The sequence below is a fragment of the Peromyscus eremicus genome, unplaced genomic scaffold (genome assembly GCF_949786415.1).
Source record: "Peromyscus eremicus unplaced genomic scaffold, PerEre_H2_v1 PerEre#2#chr22_unloc_1, whole genome shotgun sequence".
In the NCBI taxonomy this organism is placed as follows: Eukaryota; Metazoa; Chordata; class Mammalia; order Rodentia; family Cricetidae; genus Peromyscus; species Peromyscus eremicus.
In genome coordinates, this window is record NW_026734286.1 from 2,172,836 (window position 1) to 2,184,890 (window position 12,055).

The window sequence follows — 12,055 nt, forward strand, 5'->3', positions numbered from 1 at the left end:
TCCTATAGTGAATAAGAGCTAACTCTTATCTCCTGTCCACAGCTGCTGGCTCAGCATTCATAGAGCATTCATCTGGAGCTTCTTGGGTCCAGTAGCAGCCATTATCTTGGTAGGTGAATGTTGTGAGTGGATGTGCCTACACTCACTTGGCCAAAAATAGAATGCACTTGTTATCTGTTAAATGGAATTGAAATGAAGATGTGCAACCAGAGCTCAGTCTGAAAGGACCTTGTTCCTGAATATATTGTCATCATTCATCTACCCCTCATTTGCTTATCTCCCTTTAGCTGATTTTTTTCAACTTTATTGTTGAGAATTTTATGTAAGTATCCAAGGAACTATGGTTCTATTTACCACCTATTTCTTCCCTTTAATTCTCCTCCACAACTTGACATCCTCTTCTTCCTTTTTTTTAACATATTCAACTAAGTCAAATTAATACAGCCTATATGTGCATGGGTGTGGGGCCTAGCCTATCAGTGGCTATATACAAAAGGGGAATGTTAACTCTCTTTCCTATTCTACCAAGGCCACTCATTCCTTAGTTGGGGTGAAACCTCAAGAGTTCCTTCCTCATCCATGCTGGAGTTTTTACTGGCTTGATCTTACGTGGGTGTTGTGTGAATAACCACAATGGCTGTGAGTTCATGAGCACAATAAGCATGTCATACACAGAAGACAGCATTCCATAGCACCTTCCCCCATCCTTCATCTCTTCTATTCTTTCTGGTTCCTCTATTGCAATTTAAAATATATAATATAGCAGTCCACCATGGATTGTTTTTAAAGTTCTAGATTCATTAGTTTATTTGTACTATCAGAAAATATTGAGTGAACATCCACCTACTGTTTCTACAAGATGGTTTCCTATTTTCTAGAAACTTCTTAATTAATACCTTTTGCCTAGGTCAGGAATGAATATTAGCTTTCTACTTTTAAAATGTCCTGTTTTGAATAAAATATATACAGAAAACTAAACAAGAAATGAAGGCAACTGTTTGCTGTACATAATACATCAGAGAATCCTTATGGAGCATGAATTGTTTGGAGAATGAGTCTCAGATCCAACCAATTTGTATTATATGAATAAGGGAGCCTAAAAGAAAATCCCATTGCATTTTCTCATGCCATTCCCACAGATAAACCTGGTATTCTACTTTCAAACTATATGGATTTTGAGAAGCAAACTTTCTTCCCTCAATAAAGAAGTTTCTACTCTTCAGGACACCAAGTAAGAATGTACCAGAATCAGCTCTTCCCATTGCAACATTTTATAGGGGAGAAAACCTTGATGGAAAATATGGTGATGGGTGTAGCTGTGGTTCATAGATTAAGAAGCTCTGGCTCCCATACTCAGACCAACAAGCAAAAACACAAAAACATACAAATGTTGACAACATACCCACCCCCTGGTCATAATTAGGGACAATGAACAGAAGTAAGAAAATTCTGTGTTTCAAATAAACCAGTGTATTTCTTCAGCTATGTACTAAAGAAATTTTTATTATTTAATTTTTGACCAATACATGTTAAGGGAGAAAGGACCTATTTTACTGCACAGGTCTTGAACTGTGTATAGTCCACAGTCATAGGGAGGTCAAGGAAAGTAGATCTTGAAGTACCTGGCCTTACTTCATCTACAAATGAAAAGAATATAGTGATGAGTGTGTGCACATATACAGATCCCTTTCTACATTTTATACAGGACAGCATCTCAGCTCAGCAGATGATGCTGCCCACATTGGGCAGGGCTTCTTTCCTCAATTACTGTAATCAAGACAATCCATCACAGACATTCCCAGATGTCAACCTTAATTTTAATACTCCCTCACAGGTGTTCTCAGAAGCAGACCATTTAGGTGATTTTAGTTCCTACTATGTAGACAATTGATATATCACATTTCCAATCCTTATTAACTTGATACCCAAACACTTCATTTTCAAACCATTACATTCTACTCCTTGTTCTCACAGGCTCACAGCCTTCTCATAATGGTAAATTCATGCAGTCTAAATAAAAAACTCTCATAGACATTAACTGTTTCAACATCTTTTAAAAAACACCAAAATTCCTCAAGTGTGAGCTGCTATAATTTTTTCTTTTATTCTTCTTTCATACATTATATCCTAACTAAAGTTTCCCCCCTGCTTCTCCTCCCAGTCCCTCCTCCCCGTCTCCTTTCCCCCAGATCCATTACCCTTCCAAAAAAAAGATTAGCCTCTCAGGGTTTTCCACTGAATATGGCTGTAAAAGCTACAATAAGACTAGGCACAAACCCCCATATCAAAGCTGGGTGAGGCAACCCACTAGGAGGAAAAGGATCCCAAGAGCAAGTGAAGGAGTAAGACACAGTCCACTCCAACTATTGGGACCCTTGCAAGAACACCAAGCTACACAACAATAAGGTATAGGCAGAGGACCTAGCTTAGACCTGTACAGAGTCTGAATTTATTGCTTCAGTCTCTGGGAGCCCCTGTGAGCTCCACATCTGTGGGCCATGTTCTCATGGTATCCTCTACCCCTCTGGCTCCTACAATTTTTCCTCCCCTATTTCTGCAGTTTTTCCCTGGCTCCACCTAATGTTTGTTTGTGGGCCTCTGTATCTATTCCCATTAGTTGCTGCATGATGCCCCTCTGATGACAATTTGGCTAGACACCAATCTATACATATAACAGAATATTATTAGGAAACATTTCATTGACTATTTTGTTTGCCAATCATATTTGTTTCTATCAGGGGTCTCTGGCCCATCCTGCCTCTGGTTCCTGGCCATCCAGGCAATGACATGTATGGAATCACTCTTGTGGTGTGAGCTTCAAGTTGGACTAGTCATTGGTTGGTCACTCACACAAGTTCTGCATGACCATTATCCCAGCACATTTTGCAGACAGGACAGATATACATTTTTTAATAAGCAAAATATTTCCAAAATACTGTAACACAACACATAAAAATATGGTTTCTACCAATGTTAACTAAACATATAGTGAAAGTCTGATGAACAGTATATAACTTTATTGTCATTGTTTTCTTCCAGGATGATGACATTTAAAGCCATTGTTCATCTATTTGTATTGGGATGTTCTTGGGGCATTGGCTTATTTATGGTCATTGAATTCGGGAAGACAGTGAGAATAATCATTGCCTATCTATTCACCATCATCAATGTCCTACAGGGGGTTTTGATATTTGTGATACACTGTCTGCTTAATCGCCAGGTAAGGCTGTCTCATTTCTTAACAACCTAGCACCAAAATTATCTTAAACCACTTGTTCACATTCTTGGAGTTTCTCATTTTTATTTTGAAATCTTGATTTATTTAAAGTAGTTTCAGGTTTTGTCTATATATTTCACACATTGTGTTTTGTATCTTGTCAGCATCTAAGCATACCTCTTAAGGGCATGTCAAAATGAGGTGGGCTATGGTGCATTAATAAATGGTACTTTCTTACCAATTTTTCAACCACAGTGGCTTAAAAATTTAGGATTTCTTTCTTATCCATTGTATATAATTGTCATTTGGTTGAATTAATCTTTGTGAAATTAAAAAGTTTTTACTTGACAGTGATTTAGCCTGGCATTATGGACACAATGTGGGATAATATTTGTCTCATATAAATGGGAAGGAGAATGTATGTAAACCACACCTTAGATCTTAAAGGTTATACATAGCAGTTACAGATATCATCATTTCTACACACCTTTGATTATTCAAAACAAACTTCATGATCAAATTTCAGTTCACCAGGGAGGTGATGGGTAGTTCCCCTGTTGTGAGTTGTATTGTATAGGGTAATACTAGGATATTTGGCACAATGCACCTCACCCTCAGTTCTTCTGTTTAGTAGTTTGTTTTGTGACCTCAAGGAGGATGTCTATTCTCTCTGAGTCTACCTTATCATCTGGAAGTATTGTAATGTCCTATTTTGAAGGGTGAGGATTCTCTAACACAGTACAATATAATTCAGGAGCACATGTCATTTTTTGTGACTGTCACTTTGATTATAATTTTATCTCTATTAACAACAATCTTTGGTGAACTTTTTGTTTGTTTGCTGTTGAATGTAAATAGCAACAGTTAAAGTGATAATACGAATGTACCATCAATACAGTATTTCATTAATTCCTTTTCAATATTTTGTGCCCCCTCTATGTTTGGTACTCCTCCCTCACAGTGAAATGACTTAGGAAAAGTTAGATTACCTTGACTATATACCTCCTCCCCTCTGGAGGCTTGTTATTAAATAGTTTCTCCCTTCTGATAAAAGATGCTTACAAGGTGTTTTACAGATCAAATGGTTCCTTCTTCCCTGCTAGGAGATGATCATATGCAAATAAAAGTTTTCTCTGAAGATATGAGTCTTGTGTGATGTTTTACAGATTAAAGGCCCCCTATTTCCTTTTGGTTGTAAAACAGTCCCTTGGCCTGCAACTTATGTGATATAATTACAGCCTTTTAATTTTAAAAACCCTTACCCTACCTTGATTCACTTCCAAGAGGTTTTGGGGTTTTTTTGTTTGTTTGTTTGTTTGTTTATGAAGGCTAGTCTGCTCTTGGTAAGCTTTCTAATAATGAAGGACTCACTATATTCTTAATGGATCTAGTGTGCATGGCAATCTATAACTTTTTTAAGTTAATTATTTCAACAGAAGTAAAATGCAATGTGGGTGTCTTTGTGAAATAATATTGAGGAGCAAAAAGTTCAAGTTATATTTTTAATAGGACAATTATTTTAGAAAGGCATATCATGGAATTGTATGGTGTACTTTTATGTACACTGTTAAATGTTACTTTCATAGGACTTAGATTATATCAACTTAATTAGAGATTAAAGATGGATTTTTTTCTATTGAATTCATGTGAAAGTTAAAAGTTATGCTGCTTAAGTGCCTCACATATATCTATTGTTCAGTAAATTTTTCCCACCATTATCACACTCTTATCATGTGTTGCCTCTTCATCTCCATCACTATCACCATCATCATTCTATCATTGTCTTGCTCACTATCACATCCATCATCATAGTCATCTTATTACCACTATAATTATTATAACCACCTTCATCTTCATTATTGTCATCATTCTCATCACTGTTGCCACCAATCATCATATTTTTCAGTATTAACACTATCATAATTATGATGATCACCATCATCTTTACTACCATCATCAATATTACTATCATCATCATCATCATAATTATCACTTTGGTCGCTGTCACCATATTACATAATCATCATCATTATCAACCCCAGCTGTGACTACTATGATCATTAGCATTATTTTTATTATCACTAACATTCTCATGATTATCATTATGACCATTGTGACAATCCTTATCTTCATTATCACCATCACTACCATCATATTCAGCAGTATCACAATCATACAATTATACTAATCACTACCATTTTCATTATCATCATCAGTGTCATTATCACCACTAGCAACATCATCAAATCCTTTGGGTATTTAACATAGATTCCTTTTTGTAATGGAAGAAATTGAATTTAAATAAAATTAACAAGCTCAAATATATGCAGAAAAACAATAAGAGTAGGATTTGGCATTCATGTCTTTTGTATCCCATGTTATGCAGATTCCCTTTCCTTGAACCAGGTTCAAGGTGTGAGCCATGCTTCTAATTATTCATTCAAACTTCCAGGTCCGAACGGAATATAAGAAGTGGTTTTATAAGATGCAGAAAGGGGTTGAAAATGAAAGCACTGAGATGTCTTACTCTACTACTCACACCAAAATGGTAAGCTCAACTCCTCAGCAAGGCTTCATGTGACCTGATCTGGTTTCTCATGCAAACAAGTTTCCTCTCTGTTCCTTGAAAAAAGAAATTAAAAATATGGCCTAAAATATACAGCCAACAGTTTATAGATCTGGCACTCAAATTCCTGCCTTCATTCCCTAATTTTTTTCTCGCCTTCCTCCCTTCATTGCTTCTTTTCTTGATCCTGTCTTCTCTCTCTACTCCACTCACATGTCTTTACTCTTCAATATTCCTTCCTCTATTCCTTCTTCCTCTTTCAGTCTCTTCTATCTTTTTTCTGTTCACTATCATGAGTATGTATATATTCACCTCAGAAGACTCAAGTCAGTACTCATTAGACATAAACAGTGAAAAATCTGTAAAGCAGTACAGGATGGTTCAGCCTCTGGTAAGATCAGAGTTTTGTAGTGGAGTTGTGAACTTAGAGTTTCCCTACCCTTTGCCTTGGCACTTTCCAACCTGTTTCCTTTGGGAAAAGACACATAACTAATCTTCCTTCTCCTTACTGAGGCCCTGACCAACCTCTGCTATGCGCTTCACTCCACATCAGAACATGGACTTTCTATGCTCACATCCCTCCCTCTATACGACTATCTCAGTCCCTGCAGCTATGGGAGTTTGTCCATAGACTCTGTGAATCAAGATTTTTTTTCCAAGTATTGTGTTCTTCTGAGAAATCTGGCCAATAAAAAAATAAGACCCTTCTCAAGAAGGTTCCTGCTTCTGGTTCACTGGCTCCTATGAGCCATAGAACTGAGTTCTTATATTATGCTAACTTTCTGAGCAGGAAGAGTCACACTCATACCCACTACTCTCCCATACCCAAAGGCACTAAGATATGTGCAGTTGTGGGTTTGAGAGATAGTACATTCACTATAGTGTTTGCCTGAAAACATGAGGCCTAATTTCTATCCCTAGCACCTACAGAAAAAAAAAACAGGCATGTTGTTGCGTGGCTGTAATCTCAGCACTGAACAGATAGAGTCAAAGCTCTATGAGCTCCCTGGACAGCTGGTCTACAGGAGTAGGTGAGCCCTTGACCAGTTACAGATGCTGTTAAAAATGAATGGATTTTGAAAAATAACACTGGTGGCTGTCCTCTGACCTCCATTTGTGTGTATATCCATGTACACATGCACCTATACAAACACTTGAGTGCATACACTTTATGTGAAGTTTAATCACTTTAGCTATTGCTATGTAGTTATTTCTAGGTAGCCTTATGCTTGTACCATCTAGATCCCATACAGTTTACTTTCAAAGTACAACAATGAACCTTCATGAGAGTTATACATATATAAAGACTTCAAGGTGGTGCATGATAAAATTACCCATTGGCCTTTTGTATGTTCAGAAAATTGATTAGACTGAGCAGTTTATTGGGAAGCCACAGACTCTTGAGTGCTGAGAGTTTTGCTCCTGAGCTCATTTTCCTTTGTGGCCATGGTGGTATGCTGTGTCCATGGATCTGTTAATATGGATAATAGTCCTTTTGAGAGGGGAGGACAAGACCTGTTAGTACAGATAATAATCTATTTAAGGATAAAGGACTGGGGAGATGGCTTAGTGAGTAAATAAAGCATTTGTTATACACAAGTGGGAGCTTGGGTTCACATCCCATGTGCCCATGTAAAGCTGATGTATTAACGCCATTTTTAATCCCAGTGCTAATGCATCAAGATGGGAGAGAGACACAGGAGAATGTCCAGACATTCAAAAGCACTATCTGATAAACACAACACCCTGTCTCAAACAAGGTTGGAGGCTACAAATGACAACTGAGGCTGTCCACTGACCTCCATGTGGAAGACAGGCATGTGTTCACTTGCACTCACATACATGAACACACACACACACACACACACACACACACACACACACACACACACACAATTCATACAGAGTGCACAAAAGACAAATGAGTATAATGGTTCTCTTGAAGGGAAGGAAAATATGCAGCGTTAACAAATGACAATAAAAATCAATGGGCGTGGTTTCACGCCTCTATTAAAGAAGGTCTGTACAAGGTGTCAAATTTCATTTAAAAGACTAGAGAGATCCATCAGGACAGTCAAGTCAGAGAAACATGCACTGTTCTGCAAGGAGACTGTACGTTCCTTGTCCTCCTCTTTCCTATTCTTCCTTTCCCTCCACTCCTCTCCCCTCCTTTTGCTTGCCTTCCCTACTTTTCCTTTATTTTCTCCCCTCTCCATGCTTTTCTTTACTTTCCCATTTTCTGGTTAATATTCATTGTCAACTTACCTGGATTTAAAATCACCTAAAAGATTTACATCTGGATTTTCTGTGTGTGAGTGTTTCCAAAGAGATATAATTAGGGAAGATGCACTGAACATAGGTGGCACCTTCTGCTGGCATGGGGTATTATATTGAATCAAAATGGAAAAAGAGAAATATATAATAGTGAACAACCTTCTTTCTATGGTTCCTGATCTTCCCAGATGTGAGAGTCAGCTTCACATTGCTATACATGGGAACTGGTCCCGCCACCCTTCCTTTCATCCCATAATTCACTACAGCCTGAACCATGAGTGAAAACAAACCCTTCATCTCTCTAGTTATTTCTCAGTCACTTCCCAAATTCACTTTGTTTTCTTCTTGATGAACAGATCAATTGATAATAAAGATAAGATTCACTGTGATATTTCTAACATACAGGTAACATTTTAAAATCAAATACTACATCTAGTTAATGTGTCTCTTGGCCTAGCTGTTTTTATTCTGTATTAAACATTAGCTGGCATTCAACATTAAAATACAGATTTTTTCTTTATCTTAATATCTGTGTCTATAGTACGTTTCATGAAAATTAATGTCCTCTATCTCCATCCATGTTTTCTTTAATTTAAAAAATCATATATAACTGGGTGGAGGTCATTTATGCCTTTAATCCTAGGATTCAGGCAGGCAGATCTTTGTGAGTTTGAGGCTAGTCTGTTCTACAGAGTTGGTTCCAGGACAGCCAGGACTCACACAGAGAAACTCTGTCAAAACAAAAAAAAAAAGAAAAAAGAAAAAAATCATTAATTTGTTTTATGTAATTTAGTGTTTTTGTCTATGTACCTGGTGTCCACAGAGGTCAGAAGAGGGCATCAGAAACCTTGGAACTGGAGTTACAGACAGTTATGAAATACCATGTTGTGCAAGAAATTACACTCAGATTCTCTGAAGAGCTTCTGTTGCTCTTAACTGTCAAACCATCTCTCCAGCCTCTCCATCTTTTTTTTTAAATATAAGAAAACTTTTTGTGGCTCTATAATGCTCAATATGTATGCAAACCATATTTTCATTATTTATCTGACAGTAAGTATTTCTGTAGATTCTGTATCTTAGTTATATTGAATAGTGAAACACTGAGCATGCTCAGACAGGTATCTCAGTGATGTGTCAATGATGAATCTGCTGAGATAACATTTGTGCTCCTTTGGTTACTAGGCATCTTAGTTAGTTTCCTATCGCTATAATAAGACATCATGACCAAGACGACTTATAGAAGAGTTTAATGGAAGCTTGTAGTTTCAGAGGGGGAGTCCATGCTCATCATGAAATTGAGCATGGCTACAGGCAGGTAGGCAGACAGGCATAGCACTGGAGAAGTAGCTGAGAAAATACATCCTGATCCACAAGCACACGGTGGTGGGAGTAAGACACTGGGAATGGTATGGCCTTTTGAAATCTCACAGCCCTCCCTTCTGAGACAAACCTCCTTCAACAAGGCCACATCTCTTAAACTTTCCCAAATACTTCTATCAACTTGGGCCCAAGAATTCAAATATTTGAACCTGTGGGGGCCACTCTTATTTAAACCACCATACTGGTTAGTCTGTCTGAACCTTGATCTATTCATCACAAAAATGTAATTGAATGAGAATCAGAATGATATCCATGAGACTATTCTTCTTTATTGTAATTCTACTATCATAGTTACATTTAATTAATGTCAAATTTCAAGAACCAACTACATAAAAATGATCCAAACACTAGTCAGAAACTCATATGTTTAGATGTCACGTTTCAGTATAAATGATCCATATTAATCCTTATAAGACAGTAGATTTTCTGCAGCATCTGAATGGCCTGTCATTGTTATATTTAAATGGAGTCAAAACACATAAGTTCAAATATCCACTTCTAGGATATGTGGCCTGGACAAGGCATTTAATGTCTCTTTGTTTCAGAGTTCTTCTCTGTAAAACAAAGATAATATCAATCTCATCACAAAGATTAAATGATGACATATTTGATAATACCTAGGAAAATGTGAGAGACCACAATAAACCTACTGTCATGTAAAAAGATAAAGTTTGATAAATACTGCAGATGTGGGAGTGGTGTGGGATTCTTAAGTCAGATACTAGATTGTGTTTTCTAAGCTTTAGACCTTAACAAAGTACTGTTATCCCAACATGATCTAGAATGTTAGTTTCTGAGGAGTGAATTTCTCTCTAAATGTCTATTTTTTACAGGAGGAAGCTGGAAGTCAGCAGAACTGACTCACTGAGAATGCTTACAACCTGAGCTCCTGCTTCTTAACCAAGGACAATCATCACACCAATGTGGCCGCACATGGACTAGGTTCATGTCACCATTCTTCTATGTGAATTCATCTTTTGAAAGTAATTTTGCTATGATTTTTAATGCATAATAATTATACCTGCACTTCACTGGGAAATTTTCATACATACATACAGCTTTGACCGTGTCCACCTCCCTTCACTTATCCTCACTTGATCCCCTTTACTTAATCACTTTTCCTGTACACAATTATTCCTCTTCCTTTTAATTTTCTATACAATGGAGAATCCTAATATTTCTCTTGCTACATCTCAGTTAATTACCATAATATGTTTTCTTTGAATTCCATCTACGTTCTGACAAATAATAGGCTTTTATTCTATTTCAAAATAGAAAAATATTCCATGGGTGATATCAACCACATTTTCTTTATCCATTGAAGCACACATGAGGCTGATTCTACAACTTGGCTATTGTGAATAGCACCATAGTAAATATGACTATTCTGTTGAGGGACACAGTCCTCTGAGAAAAACAGCTCTCATCTTCATCTGATCAGCCATGACTGCTTGCAAGCTTGTTGATTCTCACAGAGGATGAATGGAGAGTGTCAATGGACTCTCACCTGAGAAACAAGCCATAATCCCCAAGAATTTGTTTGCAATTCTTACCTAATACTGTGGCTTTGGTGTCTCCAGATGTGAGAGTATATAGTCTGTATGAAAGTTGAGAGAAACTCATTGATGGAAGTATGGGGAAGCAACCATCCATCCTTTGTAAAGTCTCTTCAGTGCTGCTATTCTGAGGTCACCTACATGTTTGTAAGCAACCTTCACCCAATAAACTCTTTGGTTCCCATGGTGAACTTGAGTGAAGTCTTACTTTGGTTTGTTATTGCTACCTTGTGAGGAGGGAGTAGACTTTTCTATCTCTCAAGAGAAGGAAATCACTTGCAGTATGATAAGGTAACCACACTCTCACCTTGTGGAGATTATATGCACCTCTGAGTAACTGAATGAATTCATATCCCCGCTAAAACTGATAATTGTGTGTTCCCTCCATATCATTGCCAGAATTTTGTGTTAGCAGTCCTTACTGAGCCATCTCTGATGAGGGCTGAAAGCCACACTAATTTTTGGGTATAAAGATAACAGTTTAACAAGAACATTATTACTGTGACCATTTAACAAAATGTTGTTATTGCATTCTCCCCTAGGACCTAGAACTTAGCCAGCTACATGTTTTGGGACATTTAATGACACCAGACATAATTTACCTCTTGGACTATGGGCTTCAAATACAATCAGAAGTGGTTAGTTACTCCTATAGCATTTGGATTCCAGAGAGCATATCTTCCCAGGCTAGTCATTATTTTAACTCAAAGGGTTCAAAGATAGGTAAATGTTATGTGACACTGTTCCCAAGGAGACATGAACAAATGTCTACTCACTCCAGATAGGTAACTCACAGCAGACCAAAATAAAACCACCAAAAATGTAAGTTGTTGAAGCAATGAGTTTTACTGAAGTCACTGACAGGAATGGTTAATTACAGGAGAAGATAGGACTTATGGTGGTTTGAATGAGAATGGCTGTGGTGGTATTGTGTTCCCTGATATATTGTGCACCCTAATAAACTTATCTGGGGTCAGAGACAGAACAGCTACTAGATACCAAGGCTGGAAAATGGTGGCACTCACACCTTTAATCCTAGCATTCCAGAGGCAGAAATCCATC

The 12,055-nt window shown here is 37.4% G+C and overlaps 1 protein-coding gene across 1 annotated transcript in view; it reads left to right on the top strand.

The window, feature by feature from the left end:
• The window catches only part of Adgre3 (adhesion G protein-coupled receptor E3), a 38,298-nt gene extending 27,257 nt beyond the window's left edge, over positions 1 to 11,041 (top strand). The window contains exons 12-16 of the mRNA XM_059251635.1: positions 43 to 109; positions 1,140 to 1,231; positions 3,040 to 3,220; positions 5,670 to 5,765; positions 10,271 to 11,041. Of these exons, the coding sequence (XP_059107618.1) occupies positions 43 to 109; positions 1,140 to 1,231; positions 3,040 to 3,220; positions 5,670 to 5,765; positions 10,271 to 10,297 (463 nt within the window). The 3' untranslated portion in view covers positions 10,298 to 11,041. The remainder of the gene's footprint in view (positions 1 to 42; positions 110 to 1,139; positions 1,232 to 3,039; positions 3,221 to 5,669; positions 5,766 to 10,270) is intronic.
• Positions 11,042 to 12,055: the final 1,014 nt, after the last annotated feature.